The sequence below is a fragment of the Etheostoma cragini genome, chromosome 6, assembly GCF_013103735.1.
Source record: "Etheostoma cragini isolate CJK2018 chromosome 6, CSU_Ecrag_1.0, whole genome shotgun sequence".
NCBI lineage: Eukaryota > Metazoa > Chordata > Actinopteri > Perciformes > Percidae > Etheostoma > Etheostoma cragini.
In genome coordinates, this window is record NC_048412.1 from 26,800,853 (window position 1) to 26,827,136 (window position 26,284).

At 40.2% G+C, this 26,284-nt stretch overlaps 1 protein-coding gene and 1 long non-coding RNA gene across 2 annotated transcripts in view; one reads left to right on the forward strand and one right to left on the reverse strand.

The window, feature by feature from the left end:
* Positions 1-26,284, forward strand: part of si:ch211-113g11.6 (uncharacterized protein LOC559008 homolog) — a 40,616-nt gene that overhangs the window by 10,217 nt on the left and 4,115 nt on the right. Inside the window, exons 4-12 of the mRNA XM_034873733.1 lie at positions 2,851-2,946; positions 3,316-3,421; positions 8,307-8,414; positions 8,985-9,124; positions 12,782-12,960; positions 15,080-15,188; positions 15,373-15,580; positions 23,358-23,473; positions 24,010-24,182. Coding sequence (XP_034729624.1) covers positions 2,851-2,946; positions 3,316-3,421; positions 8,307-8,414; positions 8,985-9,124; positions 12,782-12,960; positions 15,080-15,188; positions 15,373-15,580; positions 23,358-23,473; positions 24,010-24,182 — 1,235 coding nt within the window. The remainder of the gene's footprint in view (positions 1-2,850; positions 2,947-3,315; positions 3,422-8,306; positions 8,415-8,984; positions 9,125-12,781; positions 12,961-15,079; positions 15,189-15,372; positions 15,581-23,357; positions 23,474-24,009; positions 24,183-26,284) is intronic.
* LOC117945983 lies at positions 80-24,663 on the reverse strand. Its single transcript, XR_004656940.1, has 3 exons — positions 24,578-24,663; positions 7,353-7,363; positions 80-91 (listed from the first exon to the last, which is right to left on the reverse strand). It is a non-coding gene; the product is annotated as an uncharacterized LOC117945983 (long non-coding RNA).

Below are 26,284 nucleotides of genomic sequence, written 5' to 3' on the forward strand. Positions count from 1 at the left end.
ACTTGGTTGTCCGTTGCACTTTAACCCTTGAGTTGTCTTCCCGCCAACATGGAAATTTTGTTTTTCCGAGTCAAAATTTAAAATGAAAAACCTTTTATCAAGGTGATGGTTGTCTTGTTCGACCCTTTAGTGCCCCCTCCCCCCCCCCATGATTTTGTCACTTTTTCAACGTTTGTCGACTTTTTTTTAAATTTCCGTGGGTTCTTCCCCAAATTTTGAAAGCTTTGTCACTTTTTTTGACATTTTTTTGTCACTTTTGACATAAGTTCACATTTTAGTCACTTTATTAAAATGTTTCTCTCTTTTTTACACTTTTTTAAAAGGTCTTTTACCAATTGTTTTTTTCTCCAAATACTATAAAATTGAAAAATATTCCCTAAACATGCAAATGCCCTTCTCAAATTCCAGAAATCTTTTTGAAATAAATGGGACACCATCTTAAAACACAGTAACAGTTGTCTAAATGTTGGCAGTATTACCTCACAATGACATGTTGGGAAATTTCAATTTATAATTCAGTGACTGATTGCTTTGATGACACCTTGCCTAAAAGCGCTGTGGATCTATCTTCAGTGCTATAATAGCTGCCAATTTTTTTTTCTTCTGTTTTAGGGTAGCTGTATCAGAGGCAACACAGAGCTACTCCAAGCCCTTCAGTTCCCAATCGAGCAATGTCTGCAAATCCTGTAATCTGCAGTCAGGTTTAACAAATGAGGGTTATCCAAATTTTAACAGACAAATCGTGTTCTCTGTGAAGGCAGTTTAGAATTCTAGCATTTCAATTATCCTCCAATATCTATTGGGGGCTAAAACCCATCATGGTTGTGAGTATACCCCAAAGTGTTACTGGAGTTATTGCACAAAACAAAGAGGGGACTGTCTTCCCTGCACTGAGCTAAAGCTTCCCGAGAGCCTGGCAGTGGCAGATGGTGGAAAATGAGAATGTACTGAGTGATACAATAAATCTTCCCCAATAAAGCCGTCGGTGCTGGGCAGGGGGAATGAAAGGCAGGAGGCAACATCCTTCAGTGACAGACAGAACAAAACAACAATTACCCCTGGAGCCAGATGGATTTAACAGTAGGCAGTACACATAATATGACTGTCCGCCACAGCTTCAGTTTGTCCAAAGCACACACAACCTTCAAAAGCTGAGCCCGACGAGCAAATGTACTGACCGCGTATGAGGTGCATGTTGAACATAATCTTTCTATACAGACATCAGCATGTAAATGCAGAATCTGTAAGCTACGGGACAGGATTTTAGTGTCAGTACTGTTCTGGTTTCCATAGTATTGACCAATCTTTTATTGGTAATCAATTATGTATCTATTTTGGTGGTGGGATGAGCTCAGTCTGTAGGGAGTCGGGTTGGGAACCGGAAGGACGGCGATTTAAGTCCCTGTTCAGACCAAAGTCCGGAGTGTAGACTGGTAGCTGGAGAGATGCCTAACCCCAACCTCCCGGGAACTGCCAAGGTGCTCTTGAGCAAGGCACCGATACCCCCCTTAGCTGCTCAGGGCGCTGGTCCAGCACTGGCAGCCCACTTACTTTGACATCTCTCCATTGGTAAATGTATAGGACCTGAGCATGTGTGTGTATTTCAGGCCTGTGTGCAATAACAACAGAGTGTAAATTGTCATTTCCCCATAGGGGATCAATAAAGAGTATATAGCGTTCGGGAAGGACTGAGATTACATGACACCCACCCCAACCTCAACCCAATGCTGTTACTCACCGCCTCGATACAGTAAGGGAGCCCTACTTCCTGCATTGGTAATGAATGTTGGCGGTGGACATAAATCATGAGCTATGGATTCATTAAATATGGTTGCAGGTCCTAAGATTTCTAGGCTAAGACTTCTTGTCCGATTGTAGTGTCCAGAGCTTCTTGCCAAGCAGTGCAGTAAAGCAACAAAACATTACGCTACACAAAAATTTGAAAATGAAGCTACTGAAGAGGACATTGGTTTGAGGATGACATCACAACAACACATTGCGTCTGTTATTCTGACGGATAAGTCTCTAAACCTAACCCCAAGATCCTATTTTACATCCTCAGTTCTAGATTTTAGTGTGCATTGGCCACGTAAAATCACTTACATTCAAACAAGCCCAAACTCGTTTTTGTTATTTTTTATTTCAAGAACATAAGTAAAAAGACTGAACTCACACAAAATTACCCAGCCCACCCACTCGCCTACACATCCACCTACACACACTTACACAAGCTCTCGCCCGGCTTTTTGGACTTAGTGGTGTACTTTCTCCATCTCTAGTTTTTCTATCCTTATCCAAAAGTTGTTAAAGACAGAATACAACAAACATCACTAAACATGAGCACTGCTGAGACCTTAAATCTGAATTTACCCCTTAATGTTGTACCAAGTATTCCTTTTCATCCTTCTTTGAGTAGTGCCTTTGAGATAGCAGTCCATTTTCTGCTCTTAATGAATACGTGATGAACATGGAGTAGAGCAGTGCTGTACTGCAGGGCTAAGCCTCCTGTGTGCTGTCTGCCAAAAATGTTCAGAGCACGGATCGCCTCAGATTTTCATAAATCTTTCTCTCTCTGAACAATCCGCTCTCTCTCTCTCTTCATCTGGGATATGTTGTCCTTTTGCTTTTTTTCTTCATTCCTCCATTCCACCTTCCTCTCTTCATCTGTTTGTTTCTCAGTGCATCCTTTTGTGCTGCCTCTCTCTCTCAAATCCCATTTCCACACATACTCTACAGTTAACTGCCTTTTTAAATCCTCTTTCAATCGGCATATTTTTCTCCCTTTCCCTTCTTGCGCCTGCCTCATTTACTGCCTTTGTCCCCCTCTTTCACTGTCTCTTTCTTTCACAGTTGGAGTGTGATAATTTCATCACCGTCATTCAGAAAGTAAACGACACAATGATAATATGTGGCACTAATGCTGGAAGCCCCAGGTGCTGGATGCTGGTAAGAGTTTCTTCAGAAAAAAATCCTTGAATTCTTTTATACTACATATTATTTTGCAGCCACCGCAAACGTTCCTTTAAGTTGCTACTGTGGCTTCTAAACCTCTAGTCTAATCATTCTCAAGATTGATTCGAATTAGCATTTATGTACAGAATTTGCTCATTTATTTCTTGTGCTGGTTAAATGAAGGCCGGGAGTTATTTATTGCCATGGAGGATGCTTTCTCTCAGTAATGAATGTGTACCACCACGGAAAAAGTCAAGATGTAGGCTTAGATAACTCTGAGTATTGGGTCTTGTGATAGCAGGCTGTTAGATGTATAATGCATACACTCCTCCAAGCTCAAAGGTCTCCTTCCTCTCCTGGCAGGTAAACGACACTGTGCTGACTGACGTCCAGGGCAACGGGCAGATAGCATCGGCCTCTGACATCTCACCACCCTACCCTTCCCAAAAGTCCATCAGCTTGCCTGCAGGTAACAAACGCAAAAAAAAGAAATTACACATCTGCTGCTTGTTCATGAGTCACTAGGAAACAAAAGACAAATACCTTGCAAAAACATATATAGTTATAGGTTTCTAAATATATAGATGCTTACTACAGTGTTGTAGTCAAGACCACCAAAACCGAGACCAAGACATTACCAAGACCAGAGTGTATTATTAATAAATAAATTATTATTACCAAAGATGTTGCTGACATCTTCCAGAAGTTTTAATTTCAATCAAACTAATGAACACATAATCAGATGATACACAGCCAATTTAATGATCTCCTTACTGTCTTGACTGGTCTTGGAATACCATCCCAAGTCCTTTTTATCCGAGACAAGCAGAGTAAAAATTGGGTTGATTCAAGACCGAGACCAAGACCGGTCTTGATTACTACAACACTGACTAACTGGATGGATTCTTCATGGCTTGGTATCAGGAAAGGAAGACACTGCTATGAAACATTCTTGACAAAGAAGAGTTGTGTTGCCAGTGAAACTGATGAACCTCGTAATCAGCAGCTGAAGGCAGATGACAGGTGACCTCAGCTAAAGCTTTTGGCTCCTGTGTGGAAAAAAAAAGTAAAAGATTGGTATTTTAAAGGTTGTGTTGATTGATTGATGAACCAAATAGGCGCTCATTGCACCAAGCTCAAACAAAGCACACTTAAACACTCCATTTACCTATCAAGGTTTTCCAAAGATGTACTTCCAAACCCAATCTCTCCTAACTGAGTTGTTTTTTAGGCTAAACCTAATCAAACAGTACCCATATTAGTGTAATTTAAAAAACAAAACAAGATAACATTTAGGGTCCTATCTTGCACCCGGAGCAGCGCAAAACCCGTCGCAAGGGTCTTTGCTATTTGAAGATTAGTTTCCCGTCCTGCGCCTACGTCATTTAAATAGCCAATGCACCTGCCCCCATCTTTAAACCCATGGTCTGGGTCTTACAGGGAAGTGTGTTTGGGTGCAGTATTAGTGTATTGCCATCAAAAACAAAACCAACAAAAACCTGGTCTAAAGTCAGTAACGCAGCATTTGATTATTTTAACAGTGAAATGTGCTTAGACGCGTGCACAGCATGCACACTTAATGCTTGTTACACACACACACACACAAACATGCAAAAGATTACAAATTATTAGGTATGGTGCAAATCCGCCATCCTAATAGCAATGCGCCAACGTACAAATGCGCCTGGCTTTTAAAGGGAATAGGAGATATCACTCTGATTGGTTTATTGTATGTTACACCAAAAACACACCTATGAATTAATGAAGACACTAAGGACAACCCTTTTGAGCCATGCGCCAGGCACACCAACCCTTTTTTCCGCCGTCAAACTAGTAAAAGTGGATTTGGAAGGGCCCTAAACATAGCTGTGACATGCGCTTCACGCCGTGCGCTCAGATTGTTAAAATAGAGCCTCATTGTAAACAGTTCTGTTTTGGAAGGCAATTACAAACAATGTATTTTGTGGTTTAGTTTTGTGAATATTTTGATCACTGCCTGTGAAACCCATACACAGCCATATTTTAATTTTAAATGATGCGTAATAGATAACTAGATAGCTTTTGGAGAGTGCCCATTTTAATTTTAAAATTCCCAAAAGTTGAGCTCAGTAGACAAAATTAAAGCATTCGATTCTGATTATTCAATTAAATGAATTTGGTGCCAGAGCTTCTTATAAAATGCTGGTGTGACCAGACCCAAATAGAATGAGTCAGTAAGTAATGAATAAGGTAATATAAATTGGTTATTAATCATTTATATTCATAATTTTGTAAGAATACATGTCACCATTTCTAAAGTCTGACCTAAAGTCACGTTTTCTCATATCTTATTTTGGAACGAATCCGCATTCAACTCGTTGTATTAACTTTTAAATCGGGAGCAGCAGAGCGACACTTCCCTGGCTCCCAGGAGTGATCTGTCTCTTCTTATCAGTCTCTATTCAGAACATGAAAATGAATTGAGACTATATCTCACAATATTTCAAAAAGACAATCCATTACAATATTGGTGCGTTAGAAAATGTCTTGGTTCTTGATCGCAACATAAGTACCTCATGTACCTTAAACAAGATCTACTGTGTTGAATAGTACTTACAACAATGGTCCATGTGTTCAATGAGTAACTTAATTATAATGTTATGTTAATAATAGGTTTCTTTTTCTTGGGTCTAGAGGCAATGTTGGGCGAGCTTTTATTTGTACATCAGAATAAACCCCAAAGAAATTAATTCTCAGTTACAAAGCCCATATCTCTATGAGTAGCTTTTTATCAATATTACAATAAAAGAACCCTCACTTGGGTTAAAGCTATTGACTTAGGGATGCAATTCACAACACAGTCGAATAAAGATCCTTCTCTATCAGTGTCAGAGCCTGGCTGTTTAACTGCATAGAGAAGACAAATGTAAAGCTTTCCTGCAAATGCATTAGTTTTATATAATAAGGCCAGAATCTTACAGTTCTTCCAAAGGGTTTTAACATTTGTAGATTATGGGTTGAATAACTATGATGGAGTAGTACTGCCAAAATCCCTTCTGGGTAGACAGCTTTCAGCCATAACTGTAACATTTAAAAGATATTTAGTTAAGCATACACCCTCTATCCTTAGACCTATGATTTCAATATAGAAAAACTCCTCCAGTCTTCTCACACCCCACCCCCCACAACCCCCCCAAAAAAAGAAAATCACATCATGTATGTAATGTGTCGAGTGTTAACATCACCGGGGGAGCGCACCCCCCTGAGTGCCAAGCACACAAGAGTCAGCCATCTGCCGTTGTGCATTCACGAGGAAAAAAAACATGTAAAACTCTGCTAAAATGGAGTGGTTGCACAACTGATTGCACAAACAGATTCAGATAGGGATCAGATGCTAGTTTGACCGACTCCTGGACATTAACGAGAGAAGAAGGATGGTAGAGCTGTGTAAAACCTAAAAAAACATTTCATATTCATAACCAGAATATATTTTGATTGTCATCAGACTGATATTCTTTAAAAAAGAACCAGCCATATGTACAGTATGTATGTATGTCTGTATGCAATTGCCCTACAGGTTTAGTTTGCTTCCATTACTCCCCAGTTGGGATACACACACACACACACACACACACACACACACACACACACACACACACACACACACACACACTCATTCAATATCTGGCCTCATTTTAACATCCACAGATTACTGTCTGGTACATCAGAGTTATCATTTTTGCCAATGGCAATCACATCAAGATTTTTATAATGTCTTAATATCAGCATACAGTTCTCATTCAAAGTAGCCACAGCTGGTTTGCCTTGTCACACAGAGATGGCAGAAAAGATTATAGATTTGCTAAGGAAGCTAAACACTTTCAGTGTCTGCAAGAAAATTTGATGTGACTTGCATGTGAGGGACACAAAAACTGTCTAAATGACATTGTTAAGGTCTGATCCAAGATCACTGGAGTCCAGAAGAGAGACCTCAGCTCTCTGAGAAAGCAACCAGTGGTTCAGAAAGAAAAACTCAACGTGACCATCCACGCTTAGTGGTGAATTCTTTTAGTCATGCTGGTGTTAAACGCCTGCACAGAAAACAAGCCGCAATGCAAATTCCTTTATTCCTACATCTACTGTACATCAGGCTACTAAACACAACCCATTGATCTGTGCACTTGTAGTTTTGCATTGCCAGACCTTCCTCCACGGCGCTGCGGGGGAGGGTCTGGCTAGGCCACACAGCATTCTGGGAAAAACGTGCTCTGGTTTATCGGCATTTCTTTAAACCAATCACAATCGTCTTGGCCGATGGTAAGCGCTGGGCAGCGCTGTGGCGCCTCTGCTAAAAAGCCTCGCAAAGGAACTGGTTTTTGGTGGAAGAAGTGTACGTTTAAAGGTTGTTTTAGTTGTGAAACAGAAAACTCAACTTAAGTTGGAGTCTGGGGGTGTGGCCTTGACCAATTGCCACCTAGCTCTTTTAAACGTTACGATGTCTCCCTCTCATGGGTAGGCCAAATTCTCTGAGCGGACAAAGACGAGAAAGGGGAGGCAACCTTGCCCCTTATGACCTCATAAGGAGTAAGATTCCAGATCGGCCCATCTGAGCTTTCATGTTCTCAAAGGCAGAGCAGGATACACAGGGCTTGGTTTACACCTATCACCATTTCCAGCCACTGGGGGACCATAGGTAGACTGGGGGAATGCATATTATTGTTAAAAAACCTCATAGAGTGCCATTTTTTGCCATGGGACCTTTAACTAAAAAGAGATGTTTAGAATTAAAACCAACTTCCAGTGGTCACAGGGCATGATGAGCGATGGACAAACTATTTGTTTGTTAACCCATCTAATGCAGATGGATTTTTTTGTAAAGGCACTCAGATATTAGGGAGAGGTTAGTGTGCCCGGCAGGACGCTCTTCCAGATGGAGATCGATTGTTGAAGCAACGAGCCGAACCCCTTGCTAGAGTGGAACAGCGTTCTAATAACAATCAGTCCTAATTAAGATGTTACTCCAACGCTTTCAAACGCTCTCCCTCTGCATCGCTATGGAGACGGAGCTCTGAGTGAATATGGTGATTTATGGATGCTCGTCAGTGAACTCAGCAATTCTGCCTTGATGTCTTCTTTGCTCTTGCTCTCCTTTTCCTTCTCTCCTCCCGTTTTTTTCTGTCTTTGGACTCATGGGACTCCTTTTTTCTGTCTTCAATCTCCCTCTCTGTTTTTATTGTTCTTTCTCTGCATCTTCCTCTTCTCCTGCTTCAGTCAACCCCCTTCTGTGTCACTCCAGTCTCTCTTCCTCTCCTACTGTACCCTTTCCCCCCCTCTTTTTCCCCACTGTTTATCCTCTGTTCTTATTTCCATTTCAGATGGGAGTCTGTACTCTGCTATGTCGTCGGTGACAGGTCACCCCGGCTCGATCCGCCGTACGTTTGGATCCCAGAAACTCCTGAAGACGGAGAACGTTTGGCTGCTGAGTGAGTAGGAGGAGGGGAGTCACGCAGAGACCGTGCAGGTTTAGACTAATGAATTTGGAGATGGTGGGTGGAACTCTCTGTAAATCACCCCGCTGTCATTCCCATGGGAGAAGTAAGATGTAGGCGTATTCCCTGTCACTGTGTTTGTGGTTTGGGTGATGTTATTTACAGCTGTAAAAAGAGAACCAGAAACATGTCTACTGGAAGCCGCCATTTACACTCCTGATTTGAATGCAGATGATATTGATTCTCATGATGTTCTATTTGCACTAAAGTAGCATAACAGGTTGATATAATCTTTAAAAAGACAATAGAATAGAGTAGAATAAATCTTTAATGTCCACCAAAGTGGACAATTTTCTTTGGCTCACCAGCCATACAAGACAGATACAGACAACATCTCAGGCATAATAAGTGGAGCATAAAAAGATGAAATGGAAACAAAGAAAATATCACAATAAAAAGAATAACAAATATGCTTTAATAGGGGATTGTATCGCTTGACCCACAATAAGTCTTGAATTGGAAAGTGACGATATCTTAACGGATACGTTGAAATCTCATCACCAGATCCGCAGTTTGCTGGAGCGGCCATAATGCCGTCTACACTGAAGTACAAGGAGGAGATCTACTTCTTCTTCAGTGAGCTCAACAAGACAGCCAGAGTGGACGAGGAGCCTTACAGGGCACGCATCGGCCGAATCTGCACGGTAAAAATCTAACTGTTATGTCTGTGTTTGGGGAAACTAATGACTGCATCGACAGACCTATCTCCACTGAAGTCTTGTGTAAAGTACTTGGAAACAATACTTAAAATTACAAGTATGTTAAAAGAAAACCACTTTGGTGGAAGTTAAAGTCACCTTTTAGAATATTGCTTGTGTAAAAGTCTTCAAGTGTCTGATTTTTAGAGTACTTAAAAAGGGGGGGGGGGGGTCCTAACTGCGTTTCAATCCCTGCTCAGGCACACGCACTTATTTCCCCTTTGGGGGGGTATTTAGGAGACCGTTTTGGCTAAATCCTGGATCTTCCTAATCCTACCTACAGCACCTTTAAGTATTAAAAGTAATTTTCTGATATTTAATGAAAATAATCTTTATTGTGGCTTCCTTATAGTCAAGCTTAGTATTCTGGGTTTCCACATCAACAAAGACTTTAACAGAAACTGAATTATTATTTTAGTGAGAGAGAATCTTTAACTCCAATGTACAAACATATTTCTTTTAAGTAACAAAGACGTTTAGGGGAAACCATCCCGTAAATGCAACGTCCCCGATGTAGACTATGGCAAATAAGGACAAACCCAGGTCCATACACCCAGGGGCACAGCACAAAGTTCTGGCTATTTGTTCTGGCTTTTTGTTCTCATTATTTTGGGCCCTCTTCACATGGGTACTCATTCCCCTTCTCCCCCCCCCTAGTCCGAAGCCCCGGCATACACACAACCTTTTGTTTGTACTCTTTTAACCTCTTGTCCCATTGTATATATCTGAGTAGTGAGCCAGGCAGGCGATCAAAGAGAGCTTTTCTCAAATCGTTTAATTTCATCAATTATTCAGAGGCCTGGAGATTTTGCATGACTATGGTGTTTTGAAAGAAAAACACCAGTTTTAAATGAATTGCTAATAAATTGAACTAAAGCATTGAATTCTTTAAAGTTGCAAAAAATCACAAATGTGCTCAGTGAAAATGCAAAAGAGCACGAGGCAATGTGCTGTCGTTTAGAGTTAGTTTGTGTTTGACATTTTCTAAACACGTTTCCTTTCCAGAAAAAAAAGATCTGTATAATTTAAAACTGCGTTGCGTTGCTCTGGGTAGAAACCTGAAAGCATGTTGCTCTTCTTAACACTTTCCAATCAGTGATGTCAAAGCAGGTGTTTCTCAATCAACCGTCAAATGGAAAGCAGCTGCTGCCCTGTGGGAGTCACGAGTCACCTTTTGAACTTAATCTTGAAGATTAACCTCAGATAAAGACACCCAAAACAAGATACATAATAAAGATACATGAAATGATAAAAGCAGAAAGGTTAGTGATGATTATCTATCTTAGACATTTGGAGTTTCTTCATCTGCTAATTAGAGGAATTTTCCAACATTTTGTTGTATGGCCCCGGGAAGTAGGGGTGTGGAGTGTGTGCTCTGGGGAGTCTTTCCCCGGAGTCCTTATGTTTTTTTTCACCCCGCCCGTTTCCTTGGATCAGAGAGGCTCCAAAATCATAGTAGCAGCTGTCGCCATGGTCCTGCTAAATGTTCTGCAATGTCATGTTCATCTTGCTATGCTCTGCTGTGCCCTGCCTAGTCCTTCTGTGCCTTGTAATGCCGCACAGTGCCCTGCTAAGCCATGAACTACTACAAAGAACTACTACAACCTGCTATTTTTTGTGACTGTTATTGCCACTCTTCATGCTAACCCCAACCAGCCGTCAGACACCGCCTACCAAGAGCCTGGGTCAAGGTCTGGGGGTCTGGGCCTGTCCGAGGTTTCTGCCTAAAAGGAAGTTTTTCCTCGCCACTGTCGCACTGTTGCTTGCTCTGGAGGAAAGTACTAGAACTGTTAGGTCCATGTAAATTCTGGAGTGTGGTCTAGACCTACTCCATCTGTAAAGTGTCTCGAGATAACTCTCGTTATAAATTGATACTATAAATAATATTGAAATTGAAGTTGGGGGGGTGCTGCAGAACCCCCTTAGCAAAAGGTAGACAATCTACAACCATAATTAAAAAGTTTACATTTATTTGGATGGATTATTGATATGAACCGACTCCCTTTCTTTACAATTAAAGGTAAATTGATTTTAAAATGTGGCAGGTAAGAGATAAACGCAACATTTGATCAGAATTAATCTGCCAATTTTGCCAAGAGTCAGGAGAGTTTCAGGACGTTGACACTTGTTCATGAGTGAAGATCAACAGTACAGAAGTTAGCTGGCCTATAACATGGCACGAAAGCGCATTTTGGATTTCTTCGTAAATCAATCACAGGCTAAAACCTAATGAACCATAGGTAAAAAATCCAGCAACTGTAACCAAAAGAAGTAGAAGCAGCACCTGTACCCCTGTTGTCACTGCCCGATGTAAGTCAAGTGCAGATTTGAGGCGAGCATGCTCAGATTTGAACGGTTTAGGGCATAACGTGTTACAATTAAATTTGTAAAATCCATGAAACAAACTTTTTCATTATATACAATAACAGAAGATGGAAACTGATTGTTTAATTGCTAACGTTAGCTCAAAATCGCCATTCAACTCACAGCCTTTGTTGTGTTTGATTGCTAGCTTGTAGCTGAGCTAGCATTAGTTTAAAAAAGATTTGAGCTATCTATGATTGCTTCATTGCTAATGTTGGCTCAACTCGCCTTCTAAGTATCAGCCTTTGTTGTGTTTGATTTTTAACTTGTAGCTAGCAGTCATTTAAAAAACATTTTAGCTATGTATGGTTGTTTTATTGCTAACATTGGCTCAACTCGTCTTCTAAGTATCAGCCTTTGTTGTGTTGGATTTTTAACTTGTAGCTAGCAGTCATTTCAATTTTTTTTAGCTATCTATGGTTGTTTGATTGCTAACGTAAGCTCAAAACGCCATTCAAGTGACAGCCTTTGTTGTGTTTAATTGCTAACTTTTAGCCAACAGTGAATTATCTTGGGCAAGTAGGTCAATTTTTACTGTATTGACATTACAGAAGTCTCTCGTTAGCATCTTTTAGGCTACTTGTCGCAAACTGACGCATGCACAACTGAAATCTGCACTCGATATACATTGGGGACAACATTCCCCTGCTAGCAACAGACAATGAGGCAGCTAACTTCTCATTCAATTTTGTATTTAATTCAGTGATGTGGTGAATGCCCTTCTATGTTGTGGCTCAGTGTCTGAGCTTGTAGTGGGCCTATTCTGTACTCGGTTACCCGTGCCTAGTTTTCCCCGGTCTTGGATTTTGCTTTCCCACTTGTGGAGCATTGTGATGGATGCAGTGTGGTGTGTGGTGGTTGACTTTGGCAAAAAATGTCACTCTTGAAAATTTGTCAGCGCCCCAAACTCAAAATATGTTCCCATGGCTATGTGTTGTTGTCACATAGAGTACACATCTTTGCTCTCTAACCAGAACCGTGTCAAGTAGATGAAGTAGATTTAGATAAATGGGTTATATTGATCTAAGTTTCACACATCTGTGTCCTGAATGCTAAAACACAAAACAAGCAACATATTAAAAAATGTATTCCTATGTGGGTGGGAAAGGGGCTCCTGGTATCCTGTGGTAAGGGGGTCACATCCTGGCAGGGGACACAGAGTAAAATTCAAAATCTATTTGGCAACCTGGCTGCCAAAGTATGGCTTTGTTGTGATTGTTTTTTTTATTTTATTTCTAGGTGGACGAAGGCGGCATCAAAGCCCTGCTGGCCGACTCATGGACCACCTTCATGAAGGCCCGGGTCATGTGCGGCGCAGGAAACACTCAGCAGCAGTACAACAACATGAAGCAGGCGGTGGTGCTGACAGCGCAGGACAAGAGGGCTGGAGTCCTCTATGGCCTGTTTTCCAACGCATGGTGAGCTGGAAAATACATTAAACACCTTGACTAGCTCCACAGTTTAATTGGCTTATTGGGAATTACACGTTTGTATGCTATTTCAGGAATGCGGGGGATGTAAAAGAAAAAGAAAGCAAAAATGAAGCTTTGCTGTTTTGCATGAAGCTGGAATTATGCTAAATTATTCTGTGAAACAACAAAGAAGGGGTGTTACGGGTTATCATAGGTTGCAGAGGCTAGTCTGACTGGAGAAAGGTTCAAAACAGAGATTGAAGCAAAGAGAAACAAAGAGTTGCCCGCGTGCAGTCCAGAGAAGCACAATTCCAGCTTCATGTGTTTCATATGTTTCTGTTTGAGGCTTAGGCATTTTCCCAAAAGGGAGTCAACATGGTTCATGGGTAATAATGTCCTTCACACAGACTGTTTGGTTGTTCAAACCAGGCTAATTATGGATCAGGGTTATACAGCACACATGGTACATGAACAATTTGTTAATGTGTTGATTAAGTCCAAGTAGCCTAACATCTACCCCAAGAGATTTAATTTGTAGATCAATTATTCTGAATAATTGGGTGACACTAGAGCACATTCAGCGGAAAAAGTAGCGCCAGAGCTACTAGGCTAATTTAAATTTTATATGTGGCCGCAGATATAACCTGATGCTAAAAGAAGACCAGCATTACATGCGGTCATTAATGTCACGCACATATACAACATTTACTGCCTTTGGACAGTATATGATGGAAGGTCTTATATTTTAAAGGTAGAGGTGCTATAAAAATATTATAAAAATATCAACTCTTAATGCACAGAGAAACGCACAAAGATTTTATTCAAAGAACTGTGCCTTTGAATGAGCCTCAGGATTTCTGTAGAGTTGTGATGTCACAACAATACTATAAATATGAAAGGTACAACATGCCGTTACAGTGTTGTTGCAGTCATTCCCCGGCTGCTATGACGGTGCAGAGGGGGCAGATTCCTCTGCACCAGAAGACCTGGAAACGCTGATCAATCAGAGTAAACTGCAAACATAATCCAGGGATCAATATCGACTTAATTATCAGACTTAATGCTTACTTATATTCAGAAACTCAGTTTGGTCTTTCAGAGCATGCAACAAACTGATAACACAACAAATAAAGCTAAAGGATAACAGTAACTGACACTAACTTTCTCGTCAAATCAAATTTTTGAAGTACCTTGTCAGTGTCAGTTTCCATTTCATGTGACTGTTGGAACAGTTTTTTGTGGGAATAAAAATATGCCAAACTATTGTTTACAAAGTGTGTACGTCTTGTTTAGCAAAATTAGCTGTCATACATCATACTACTGTAACACAAGAACATGTGGTATCATTATCTGCAAGACATTGCTAAAAAATTGTCTAACTGTGTACCAAAGGAAACACTAATTACAGTTTGTCCTGTCAAATCTATTAATCAGTTTTCATACAAAAGTCATGGTCCAATCTCACATACGTTGTCTCACACAATGGTTTCTTAGATTCTCACTGGTGAAGGTGCTACATGTGGTTTCACTGAAAAGACAAAAAGAGAACCATGGGAATGCAGAAAAGACTGACATTAATTATTAATACATTATACAAAACTAAACATGAATCATAACATCATCACATTAATATGCGTTTCCTTAGCCTGCCTATGGTCTCCCAGTGGCTAGAAATGGCAATAGGTGTAAACCGAGCCCTGGGTATCCTGCTCTGCCTTTGAGAAAAAGAAAGCTCAGATGGGCCAATATATCTTGCTCCTTATGAGGTCATAAGGGGAAAGGTTACCCCTCCTTTCTCTGCTTTGCCAGCCCAGAGAATTTGGCCCACCCATGAGAGAGAGACATCATGGCTTTCAAACTAGCAAAGAGGCAGTTGGTCAAGGCCAAGACTTATATAAGACTTATATAAGACTTATTCAACTGGTGGCAAGAATAACAAATAGACATTGGTTCGCTTTCAGGGGCCCACTCGCAGACAACAAGCCAGGGATTATAGACTTTAGATTTATTGTTTTAGGCTCCTGTGTCAGCTGTGAATTTTAAGCTGCGTCCTTGCATGGCCCTCATAACCACTCACCCTGCTTTTACAATGGATGTAATTACTCTTTTCTGTGCCTTTGTTCAGGGGTAGAACAGTGATCTGTGCCTACTCCATTGAAGATATTGACCAGGCTTTCTCCACATCCAAACTGAAGGGCTACAGCAGTCCATTCATTGGCAGTCGCCCTGGGATGGTAAGAACACACGTCAACACTTTTATTTCCTTTCTTTTTTTGAGGTGAAATGATCGAGGCGAACTGCTCTTCTTGAAAGGCATGAGTTAAAAGAAAAGCAATTTCAAACTCTTTTGTCCAAGGGCATTTTGTTTATTCAAGAGCCCAGCCTGGTCTAAATCGATTACATGACTTCTCCTCTCAGTGTGTCCGCAAAAACTCTACAGCAGGAGGCAACAACGAAATCAAAAACCTTGGGGTGATCAGATACCATCCAGAAATTGAGGATGTGATCCGGCCTGTCGGTGTGGCTCCACTGGACCTGCCCACGGATGACCAAATCACACACGCTGTGGCAGACATCGTCCTGGCGGTCAACGATGAGCACTACAGCGTCCTGTACCTCGGAACGGGTTTGTTGAACATGAACACATGTGTGCATGTATATGTCTGTGTGTTACGCTTCTGCTGTTATGAAGAAATGGCGCCCAAGCTAACCATAGCTATCTCTGTAGTCGCTGATCTTTTAGTTACATTTCTGAGAAGTTACAGTGAAGCCTAGGGTGGCTGTGTGTGTAGGTTCTACAGCTACAGTATGTTAACACACAACTATAAATCAACCTTAACTCACTCTAACCTGAGCAAAGAAGGCAACGGTCTATGTTAAAGATACATCATGTTATGCTCAGTAGAGGAGAGATGGACTCTTAACCCTTGTCTTGTCCTCCTGGGTAAAAAATTTACAAAAAATTTAACATTTTACTACTTTACTAATTTTACACTACTTTTTGGAATTTATGGTCAGTAACCCTCATTTATATAGAATTATACCCAATACTTGAGTTAAAAAAGGAGAAATTATGAAAGGAATGGAAGTGAAAGGACCAATTGTATTTGCAAAGAGCGTTGTATGGAATCCAATCCATTTTTGTGGTAATTTGGTTTATCATATAAGTTACTTGAGCTAAGGTTTTAACACTAGCCCAATAAAACATTCAGGAGACGGTGAGCAACATCACATATCCTACTGGAGTTGTTGTTCTTTTGTCTTATTTTAGCTTTGATGTGGTCTCCACCAAAAAGCCTAGAGTCTCAAACAATGGTCCCCAAAGTCACTGTAAAACCTTATCTAAAGCTAGATGTTTCATTTTCATCCTCAGCTAGTCGCTTACTTTGCTTGTCTGCTGCTGGTGCTGAGCAGGTAGTATACATTTGTTTATCAGTGCATTTTTGCTTAAAACAGCTGCCTGCTGCTGCTAGAAATGGGAGTAAAATTATATATGACAAACACAAATATGATGACCAAAACTGAAAGAAATAAGACTATGGTATATTTAAAAAAATATCCTTTACACAGGACCTTTTGTTTTGTATATTATCTTGCTCATATGCCTGCACCTGCTTTGTTTCTGGTTAGTTATAAAGACTGAATAGAGAGAGGGAAAATATTGTTCTCTGCAACTTAAACAGCATTTGTTCTCATACATCAGAGTCATGCAACCTAACATTGTACCAGTTCAGCAGCATAAACAAGAAGTGGTATTACAAAAGGCCTCTACACACAAAAAATAAAACATACAGCTGAAAGATGTGCTTCAGTTCTTCATTTAAACACTAAGTAGTAGAAAGTGTGGAAAATCCACATGGTCAAATATTGTGTTCATAATCTATTCAAAGGATACTTGGCTTGATTAAAGGAGCAATGCCTAGGAGCTGCTGTTGCCCATAGCAGATACTCCAAAAATTGCCTTGTGCCTCAGGGAGATTACTATGGCAACCATCACAAGTCATACGCATATGCGTGCATGAATGTCTTACCAAGTTCATCGAACGATGAGCAAGTGTCATCTTTTAAGCCCAATTTCTCGCTCTTTGCAGTGGATATGTGCTTGTCATTAATCAGGCAGTTCAGGGTTGGTTCTAATAGTAATATATGGCTGATAAAAATCAACATAGTGTTAAAGAAGACAGGCTGGCCTCTCGCTGTGGGCTTTACAAACTGTGTTAGTAATAATGAGGAGAGGATTGAGAGCTATGAACAGCCACGGGTCTCTGTGGTGGCCTAAAATGAAAATAGAGCAGCATGAGTCGAAACTGGTAACAGGTTGTTCTGGAGATCTGTTCTTCCACATTCACTGTATGACAAACAGACGTATGAAAGATCGTGTGTTGGCAGCAGATTAACCCCAAAAACAGCATTGAAGGTTGTCCATGAAAGCAGCTTATTACGACCCACATTTACCCAACGTTTGTTGTTGGGCATAGTAATTTTATATATGGATAGTTTTTTTGTTAGCATTTTAGGCTTTAAAATGTGCACTATGAGTTGCTGCATGGTTTCAGTGCGATAACATTTATTGTCTTACATCCTAGGCATCTCTTCTTAATCTGCTAGCTGCTTGTCCCCAGAATAGTGAAAAGGCCCGATCTGGGGAGCCAACACAGTAGTCTAGAACTCAAAACAAACACTACAGGCACAGGCTGTGCACCAAAATACAACAAACCATGGTCCAGCCAATCACTCTCAGATACAACTCACGCTACTCAATTGCTCACTGCCCCATCCAATTATGTGCATTCACACTAACCCCCCCAACCATCTTGTCAGTGATTGGCTAGAATGTGATTTGCTGTCTGTCTATCTCAGCTTTCATTTTCTCAAAGGCAAATCAGGATAACCAGGGCTCGGTGTACACCTATCACCATTTCTAGCCACTGGGGGACCATAGACAGGCTGGGGGAACGCACATTAATGTTAAAAAAAATAAATAAAAAAACTCGGTGAAATTTTCATCTCATGAGACCTTTTAAGAAAAGAAACATACAAGACTTAGACACCCCTGATCTTTTTTGAATTGTAGTTTGGTCACTATTTTTTTTTTTGCCTGTTAAATCGTCTATCTCCGTCACTACAGGACACCAACAATAACATTTACAGGATTGTAACAAGTCAAGCTCATTAATCTGCAGCGTTAATTTCAAACATGTTCTTGTATCTCCACGGATGATGGAGAGAAGCTCCTTCCTTGAAATAATCCAATCTTTAGTGAGTGGAGCAGACGGACAGCTCGTGTTGATGGATAGTTGCATTAGAGCAGTTTAAACCAATCAGAATAGGAGAAGTGTGAGTCAGGGTCCACCTCTAAACCAGTGACAGTGAAAGCAAAGCACATGCATTTTGAGTAGCACTGGGACATTATTCTTCTTCCCTGGTAATAGAAAATCCAATATCCTTCACAAAGATGAGCTCACAGACAAAAAACCCCACTGTGCAAAGAAAAGCTATGGCTGATATTAGTGTGGTAGCCTGGAGGGCGCAAATAGAGGGTTTAAGTGATAAATATCTTCAAAGGAGATGAAGTCACACTCAATGTAGTCTAGAATTGCCAGACCTATCCTGTGCAGTAAGGTCTGACTCCACCACAGACACATTCTGGGATAGACTTGGTGTATTTATATTTCTCTCTCTACATGCTCTGCACACCAATACAAGCATTTATTTATTTTCATCCATTTAACTAATACCTAGACTTTTCCACTGTGTTTTTAACTGTTTCTGAGCTGGATTTTTTTTAAAGCTGTGAACTTTGCAAGTAATTTTAGTAATAATAATATAGTCTAATAATAGTCTCGGGAAGAAACTTGTTTCGGAGGAGTAAAGTTATCCTGGAGAAGTGCTGCACTTCCATTGATCCATTTTAGAACGTGTCCATTGTGTCTGATGCCTCGGCCTGTGGTGTTAGGCGTGTAGAACAAGAATGGAAAAATCCAGAGTGACAACTTAAGAGAAACCTAAATGGTTGAAATCACTACATTTGCTGACAAGTGCCAGCTGGCGCCAACAGTGCTGGACAAAATCTACTGTCGGTCACTCATGTTAACAGCCCGAAGACGGCCGACTGTGAGTATGTTGTGGCTAGACCCTAAAGTGTCTCAAAGGAGGTATGACAGGTTGAAAGACTCCAGTTTTCCTCTGGCTCTCAGTTAGTGACTGAGACTGACGACTGTTGGACATGGAACAAAAGAACAGGCAGGAGTAAAAGCTTTCCTTTGGTAACTCACGGACAGATTGACCACCACAAGTGATAAAGCTGCTTGGACTTTTCCAGACATGAAAATTATACAGCAGAAAGATCCCCTCTGGGATGGAGGAAATGTCAGAGCCATACACTTGTTCCAAATTGACTTTGTGTATGAGACCAGAAGCTATTTTCTTTTCACACAGTGTGACATTCGAGGTGGCAGTAGCTTAAAGGTTAGCGAAGCGGACCAAGGTGGAGCCCGGCTGGGAAGCAGTGAATTTGGGGAAGTGAGTGCCTGTATCTCAGACTTACTGTGAAGAGGTTGCACCTTTAAAGAGAAAGGAAACAGACCTTATTGGATGAAATGAGGCGAGTTTGACTCTGTTGGCCAGCTGGAATAATGCTTTGAGAGAATAAGTGTGGTGTAAAAATTGAATAGGGAAGATGTTAACTGTACAATAATGTGCACTCAGCAGACTCTCCCTGGATAAATAAAACTAAAAATCAGATGAACTCAGCAGTTGCCACATGAGTTCAGCATTATGTATGACGTCAGGGACCATGCCGGAAATACTGAACGTATTTCCACGTTACACGTTATCCCCTTGGATTCTTTGTTTCTAAGACAGAAGACCTGTATCCTTAAATAAAACCAAATAAAACCACCCATCAATCACTCAGTCACCCTTTCCCCAGCAGAATGCCTTGCTGCTATCTCTGTGCTGAAACACTGTTTTGATGAAAGAGCTGAAAATAGCTGGATTTAAGAATCATAAGACTATAAAGTGGATAAAATTAGACAGATTTATCTTTGACTACAGAGAAGAAGAAAAAAGATTTGAAGTTTATCAAAAAGAGAGTAGGCAGTTTCAGGCCAAAATAAGTCTCAGTGACAGAGAGAGCCTGCCGAGTTACAAATGCAAAAGTAGCCCGTGGAAAGAAATGAACATGTAAGGTACAAAAGGTATCACTGTAATCACATTTTCCCAGTGGGGAAGGTAGAATAATATAAGATGTGACAAAAGACTAAAAATAACAAATTTTACTTTGTAAATCCCGCAAGGGAAATTACAATGTTTTCAGTCTGTTAGAGTTGCTATACTTTATCTTTTGCTTTATCCAAAGTAAAATTATACTTGAAAGTTATATTAAAAAGTAAGTTTTGCCAAACAAAAATGTTAAGGTGGATCAAAGAAAACAAATTATTCACAGTCTCAATAATAGACATTTTTACTTTGTGTGAATATAATTTTTTTTTCTTGGCCAGAAGAAATATTTTGATTGATAGTAAAAAAGTAGTAAAAAAAAAAGAAAATCAAGGAAAAAAAAAGAAGTTACTGAATAATCACTTTTGCGAAATTTTGACTGACAAGGAGAAAACAGTTTCACTTTGGGAGTTACTAAAACAGGAGATAACCAAGGTGAGTGAAAGGCTGGAGAATGGGAGAAAGGAGAGGATGGAGGGGATTGAGTTTGATCCTTAAAGCACAGGAAACAAACAAGCTTAAGTCAAGGTTAGAAATTCACAAGTAGAGGCATGAGGGCAGCAACTGCCGAGACCTGAACAACAATCTGGCGATGAGTGGAAGGAAAGCCGGGGTTGGCACACTGTGGGTTGATGAGCTGACTGTGGAGAGGTGTGTGGTGAGCCAGGAGAGCTGATTGTAAGCTGGTGTGTTGGTTGGCTGGGTAAGGGTCCATAGTAACAGCAGGACAGAATGTGACTCACACTCAATGAGAGACGAACTAGAGAACGCAGGAAAACAAGGGAGAGATAGAAGCACTGCCGTGGCTGTGACATTAATAGCTGAGTGCACAAAACAGAGCGATGGCTCAGATCTACCATAATGACTCCTCCATTTTCAAAATCGTGCTGCATGCAAGCATAGAAAATATAACGGATGGAGCTTCTCGGTCTGGAAAGTGGAGCCAATGTGGAAGTGTGCTAAACCTGCATTCTTTTTCTATTTTTTAGATAATTTTGTGCATTTTCAGCCTTAATTTTGATAGGACAGCTGAAGACATGAAAGGGAAAAGAGAGAGGGGGGAAATGACATGCAGCAAAGGGATCCAAATCCGAGAGGATTAAGGGTCTGGCATCAAGTAATGAAAGTCGCCCAACTTGAGGGGTGGCCCCAAGCGGGCATTTGAAAATATCACTCCACACAATTGGATAACACTCCAACCAATCACAACAACAGACGGGGTACGTATCTAGAGCCCCATATGCTTAGCTAACCGCAGAGCTAACAGGTAGATTAAACTGTCGTCTTCTGTTGTACACTATAGCTCGCCTCTGGTCCGCCTAAATCAGATACATCGATGTGATTGGTGCAGCTCGGCTACAAGGGCATAGTTAATGAGCAGCATTACTCGAGTGACTCACTGAGCCAATTCACATTCTGCTCTCGTGAGAACTCTGGATTTCCAGGCTAGTTAAATGGCAGATTTTGGTCGGTCATTTTTTACTGTAGTTACATTACAGAAGTCTCTCGTTAGCATCTTGTATGCTACGTGTTGCAAAGTGATGCATGCACGACTCAAATCTGCACTCAACTTACATCTGGCTGCCTCCTCTTCATCATGTCCGGTTAAAAAAAAAAAAAAATGGCGTATTGAAATGAAGCTCATGTGAACCTAGTTATTTCCTGTTATTTTGAGTTTTGGTAATAATCCTTATCATGATAAGAAAGAATCAAATGTGTGTGCTCATGGGCTGCCATCTCAGCGTGTATTTTTGTGCGTCTGTTGGAAGTTATGGAGACTCCATCCTCTATCTCTCAGCAGTGAAGACCCTACTGCCCTTACTGAGAAACAGGTTGCTCCTTTATGTCAGCCATAAAAACAGAAAAGAATAGAATTGATGCAGGTATCACACGCCCACAGCACTTTTTCCACACAATGTCCAATTAGTAAGACATTTCGGCCTCTTTCTACTTACAAATTGGCTAATGGAGGGTGTCCATGCTGGAGATGCATGGCGGATGTTCGCAGTAGGAAGGGAGAGACAGAATTAACACATAGGCAGCTTTCATCGCCTAAGGGCCCAAGCAAGGTTAATCAGCTGACGACCCTCGCAGTGTTTCCTGTCTAAACTGCTTCTACAGTTTCTTTTTTTCTGCGATAACCCTACCTGGCCTGAGGTCTGCCGGGTGATAATTTTATTAAACATAAATCAATTTTAGAAATTAACACATAAGCACAAAACTGTGATAATGAGGATCTTGAGGCTAGATTTTGACTTTGGGCCCTAATAGAGCGAGACCTACCTTAAGGCCCACATCATGTCAGCTGATTTATATATATTTATATAATATGATTTATATATATTTATTATATATATATATATATATATATATATATATATATATATATGTATAGCTCTCAGGAACTGTGCACCACGTTCCTCCCTCTCTTTTTTTTCTTCTGCTCTACTATATATATACTATACTATATAGTACTATCTACTATATATATATATATATATATATATATATATATATATATATATAGGAAGAAAGATAAAGGGTTTGTATACACATTATGAAAATAAGTTATTGATGTATCAAAAGTCCTGAGTATTAAATGTTGCACAGTGATGAGATTAAGTGATTAAATATTAAATATCGCACTGTAATGAAATTGCACAGAATTCCAGTGTCAAAGCTTTCGGACGTGGAATACTCCATTATTTCAGTCAGGAAAGAAACTTGGTAAAGAAGTCAAGTGCATAATCCAAAATGTAGCCACTGTCTAAAAGTTACTTTACTTCCAGTGCTGAATGTTTTCAAGGAGTTCTACAGAGCTTAACTTCTTAAGTTCACCACCAGCCACCCAAGAGACAGACTTCCTCTGTAATAGTACTGTAGCCACAACTGTGGGTTTGGCTCGAGATTAAACTACTTGTCCTTGCACAGCAGCTCCGACTTTACAAATGCTTGTTTAAAAGATCCCGATAACTCCGGTCTGCCATTTTGCCTCGGGGACTTCAGCCTACTTCAAGACTGGAAGCTGTACAATTGAAATCCACATAGACATCACAACAAATGCAACAAAACCGTAGGAAACCAGAACGCATGGGTTTTCGTTTGACATGAGTTTAGAAGACTGCAGACCTGTGATCCATCCCTCCACTCCATTTACAATGTCTTCTTCTTTATTTCTACAGACCAAGGCAAAGTACTCAAAGTTCTTCACAGCAGCGAGGGGGTCTTCATCATATCTCAGTACTCTCTGTTTCACAATGAGGGCCCCGTGCTCAACATGGCCATCGACTCCCAAAAGGTAGGAGGATTTATGGTACACTGTGTGGTATAGGGGGGTTATTTACATTTTATATGACATTTTTAACTTTTAGTCAGAGTCCGTTGTTTTCATTTAGGACCACTACAATCTACAGTGCACACAAAGCAATTTATAGAGATGTAAACCCATGAAAATTGATATTACGAAAAAGATTGGAAGAAAAAAAAGGGATCCGACAGAAAGACAGAGGAAAGAATCCAAAACACACTTCAAGTTTCTCATGATAATGAATTTTCTGTTTATTATTCCAATTTTGTAATTTTAATAGTTATTATTCGATGAATGAGGCTGTTTTGGGTTTTAAGAGCCTTTATCAAATATGATATATCTTCCAGCCATATCACATGTATGGAATTTGCTCATTTGGGGTTTAAGTTGAGGGTTTTACTGTCCCATGTTGGTTTGAAAGGTGTTTTCAAAGCCTCCGCTACAATTATTTTGTCAAAAAATAAGTCATGTTATCAGTGGCAACACGGGCTGATTTAATTTGCTTATCCTGGACTTCTCCTCCTTAGGGACATCTGTACGTTGGGACAGCGATGGAGGTCCAGCGGCTGCCGCTGGCTGACTGCAGTCGCTATGGCAACACGTGCAGGGAGTGCATCCTTTCCAGGGATCCATACTGCGGCTGGGACAGGGCCAGGAGGAAGTGTATCCCAATCCCGCCCGGATACAACGTCACCACAGGGTAGGAGTCCATATGATGTAATCGTGCAGATTCATGCAGATTGGTGCAAATTCCCATTCAATTTCTCCAGAAGGTCATCAGGTCTGTCAAGGTCTGTCATAATGTCGAAACCATCCAGGTTAGACTAACCCCAAGCTAAGAGATCGGGAAACAATGGGTTATGCTCCTGTAGAAGACACAAGTGTGTTTGACATCAACCTTGTTTAACAAAAAAAAACATGTTGCAAAGTCATAGAGAATAACTACTTGACCCACAATCCGAAGTGTAACGACGTTGTCTCTGATTGGTGGAGCATTGCATTTCATTTGATATTTCATATTTATGTATCTATTTATTATCTCGAACAATCAGTGTTGCAAGACAAAGCAAATATTTATGAACCACGAAATGAAACACAATCAGAATTTAACAACAAAAAACTGAATAATTAAAAATGCATATAAAAGGATTAGATAGAGAAGGAGCAGGCGGAAGCAATTATCTTGCTGTTACCATGGAAATGTTTACCGCAACTGGAATCCGCAGCACTGAAGTCTGATTGTTTATGTACACATCTTTTTACCTTGACCTTTTTTTTCAAAGTGTTCTATCGTGCCAAATCAAATGTTTCTTATGGAAACCTGGAGAATAGCGGACCCAAAATGGAAAAGGTGGAAACTACAGATAGTCATGATGATATAATGACAACCCAAAAAATGCATAAAAACAAAAGGAGTCATGGAAACCAGCAGGGAAAACAGGAATCCAAAAATAAGGTCCAAATAAAGCAGAAGGCACGGAAACACAAACCGGGAAAACTAACAGCAATCCACACAGATTAAAAATACACACAATGATCTGACACAGGACAAGTGGAACACACAGACTACACACAGAGGGTAACGAGGTAACACGAGGCAGGTGACACAAGCGCTGGCAAACAGGTGGAAAACATCAGGTAATCACAAGGGCGGGAAAACACAGGAAGTAATACTAGATAAGACAGCACAGAAAACCAGACTATCACAATAAAACAGGAAACAGAACATAAAACAAGACAAGACCAGAAATTACACAAGCACTAGGAGACATGACATGACATGACGAGACAGAAAACCAGGCTACCAAAATAAGACAGGAAAACAGACTACCACAATAAGACAGGAAAACACACTACCACAATAAGACAGGAAAACACACTACCACAATAAGACAAGACATAACACCAAAACCATGACAATGTTTTAGGATCACGATTCATCCCGTAGCTGGTTGGTTTGGCTCCAGGCCTAACCCTTGTGTTGCTTTCCCAATCATGCCATGTTTTTTTTTTCTAGGTCAAAATTAAAAATTCAACCTTATTTTTTTCTTATTTTTTATTTTGGTCGACTTATGACACTTTTTGTTGATTTTTAGTTTCTGCATTTTTTGACATGTTTTAGCTGTTTTTGTCCCCACGTTTTTTCAAAGCTTTTTCTGACGTTTTTATCACCTTTTTACAAAATTCCTTCATGACTTAATTTTCAAAATGCTATAAAATTTAATGAAACACCCAAATTCAATGAAAGTAGTGAACTGATCAATTATTTTCCTCGTGAAAAACGTTGTAGAGAACCATCCAAGTTGGGTTTTTTTGACAATTTGGTTGAAACAAACCCAAAATGTCTGATATAGAAACTTTTTGAAAATGGGTCAAATTTGACCCGAGGACAACAAGAGGGTTTTCTGAAATGGTGTAAACTGTTATCGGGGTTGAGATCAGCAAATGATGGAAACTTTAAAGATGACCAATCCAAAAATGTTAGATCATTTGCAGCTTTATTCAAACAGTGAACAAACTTTAATGACACAGAGAGTCTCTACACACACAGATGTCTATACAAGAGTGACCTATGAACATCAGAATAACATTGCATATGCATTTTTTATAGTCTTCTTGTCCTGCAATGGTCAGTGGATCTATTCCTGTGGGACAGGCTTACCTTTAAAGCGACTCAAAACAACTTTAACCCTCATGTTGTCCTCGGGTCAAATTGACTTGCTTTCCTATATCAAAGTTATTTTAATTACCCCAAATAACATGACTGATTTCTCACAATGCTCTTTGGCAAGTCCAAATCTC